The sequence below is a fragment of the Protobothrops mucrosquamatus genome, unplaced genomic scaffold (assembly GCF_001527695.2).
Source record: "Protobothrops mucrosquamatus isolate PMUCROS unplaced genomic scaffold, P.Mucros_1.0 scaffold6267, whole genome shotgun sequence".
NCBI lineage: Eukaryota > Metazoa > Chordata > Lepidosauria > Squamata > Viperidae > Protobothrops > Protobothrops mucrosquamatus.
Genome location: NW_015392098.1, coordinates 40,804 through 42,730, shown reverse-complemented (window position 1 = coordinate 42,730; position 1,927 = coordinate 40,804). Strand labels below are relative to the sequence as shown.

The 1,927-nt window shown below is 49.8% G+C and overlaps 1 protein-coding gene across 1 annotated transcript in view; it reads left to right on the top strand.

The window, feature by feature from the left end:
• LOC107300152 (protein KIAA0100-like) overlaps positions 1–1,927 on the top strand; it is a gene marked incomplete at its 3' end in the record, with an annotated part of 77,893 nt that overhangs the window by 35,216 nt on the left and 40,750 nt on the right. Inside the window, 1 exon segment of the mRNA XM_029286946.1 lies at positions 1,765–1,922. Coding sequence (XP_029142779.1) covers positions 1,765–1,922 — 158 coding nt within the window.

Here is a 1,927-nt window from a genome sequence, read left to right as displayed (position 1 = left end):
GGAGGAGGAGGAGGAGGAGGAGGAGGAGGAGGAGGAGGACTGTGGGGTCCTGGGTGCTCTCTCAGCTGGGTGGTTTTCTTGCAGACGTTTCATGACCCAACTAGGGAACATCATCAGGGCTGGAAGAGAAGAGAGGGAGGGAGGGAGGGAGGGAGGGAGGGAGGGAGGAAGGAAGGAAGGAAGGGGGTCTTTGGTCTTCTCTGAGGTTGGTGGTTTCCTTGCAGACGTTTCATGACCCGACTAGGGAACATCATCAGTGCTGGAAGAGGAGGGAGGGAGGGAGGAAGGAAGGAAGGAAGGGGGTCCTTGGTCTTCTCTGAGCTTGGTGGTTTCCTTGCAGACGTTTCATGACCCGACTAGGTAACACCATCAGTGCCGGAAGGGAGGAGGGTTTGGGGAGAGGAGGAGGAGAGTTAGCTCGATAGTTTTCTTGCAGACATTTTGTGGCCCAACAATGCAACGTCATCTGTGCTAGAAGAGAGGGAGGCTTGCTTTCTGTTTATATACAGTGTCTTGCCAACCAAGCAGAAAACAGCGTCCCAATCAAGGAACTGCCAAAGAGGACACCAGACCCGCTCCAAAACTGGCAGGGAAACTATGTGTAAACAGAAAGCAAACCCTACTCTGAGGATGCTACTCTAAATCTTTTCTAATCCTGATGACGTTACCTAGTATAATAATAATAGTAATAGTAATAGTAATAGTAGTAGTAATAATAATAATAATAATAATAATAATAATAATTAAAAAAAAAATAAAAAAAAGTTGGAAGGACCTTAGAGGTCATCTAGTCCAACCCCCTGCTCAGGCAGGAAACCCTATACCATTTCAGTCAAAATGGCTGTCCAGTCTCTTCTTAAAAACTTCCAGTGTTGGAGCATTCACTGCTTCTGGAGGCAGGTTGTTCCACTGGTTAATTGTTCTCACTGTCAGGAAGTTTCTCCTTAGTTCTAGGTTGCTTCTCTCCTTGGTTAGTTTCCACCCGTTGCTTCTTGTCCTGCCTTCAGGCGCTTTGGAGAACAGCTTGACTCCCTCTTCTTTGGGGCAGCCCCTGAGATACTGGAAGACTGCTATCCTGTCCCCCCTCGTCCTTCTCTTCATTAAACTAGACAGACCCAATTCCAGCAGCCGTTCCTTATATGTTTTAGCCTCCAGTCCCCTAATCATCTTGGTTGCTCTTCTCTGCACTCTTTCTAGAGTCTCAACATCTTTTTTGACATTGTGGTGACCAAAACTGGATGCCGTATTCCAAGTGTGGCCTTACCAAGGCCTTGTAAAGTGGTATTAATACTTTACTTTAATAGCTGGGTCATGAAACGTCTGCAAGAAAACCACCCAGCTCATAGAGAACCAGGGACTCCACAGTCGTCTCCTCCTCCTCCTCCTCCTCCTCGTTTTGGCAAACCTCCACCCCCTTCTAGCCCTGATGATGTAAGCTAGTTGGGTCATGAAACGTCTGTAGGAAAACCACACAGCTGGGAGAGCACCAAAGACCCCTCAGAGTATGACGCTGCCTAGAAGAGAAGTCTACAGGAAGGAAAGGGGGGGGGGGCAGGTAGAATTGGAGGTGGGGGTTTGGGGGGATCCTCCAGGGGAAATTACCCGGGAGCTGAGCTTTAATGGGCATGGCTCATATTCTAGCTACCGGGTCTGCGTATGTTTTAATGTTTTGGAGGATCAACTGCTCCCCCCATTTCCCTGATGGTGGGGCCGGCCATGCCGTACCCATCCTCCTCCTCCTCCCCCCCTCCCCTTTTCCTGCAGGCGCCTCCATGTTGCAGAAGCTGATTGAAGAGACGGACAAGTTTGTGGTTTTCACCGAGGAGGAGTCGGGAGTCAGCGAGCAGCTGTGCGGGATCGCAGCGTGCCAGACCGACGACGTCTTCAACCACAACTGCCTGATTGAGCTGGTCAACTGCCAGGTCTT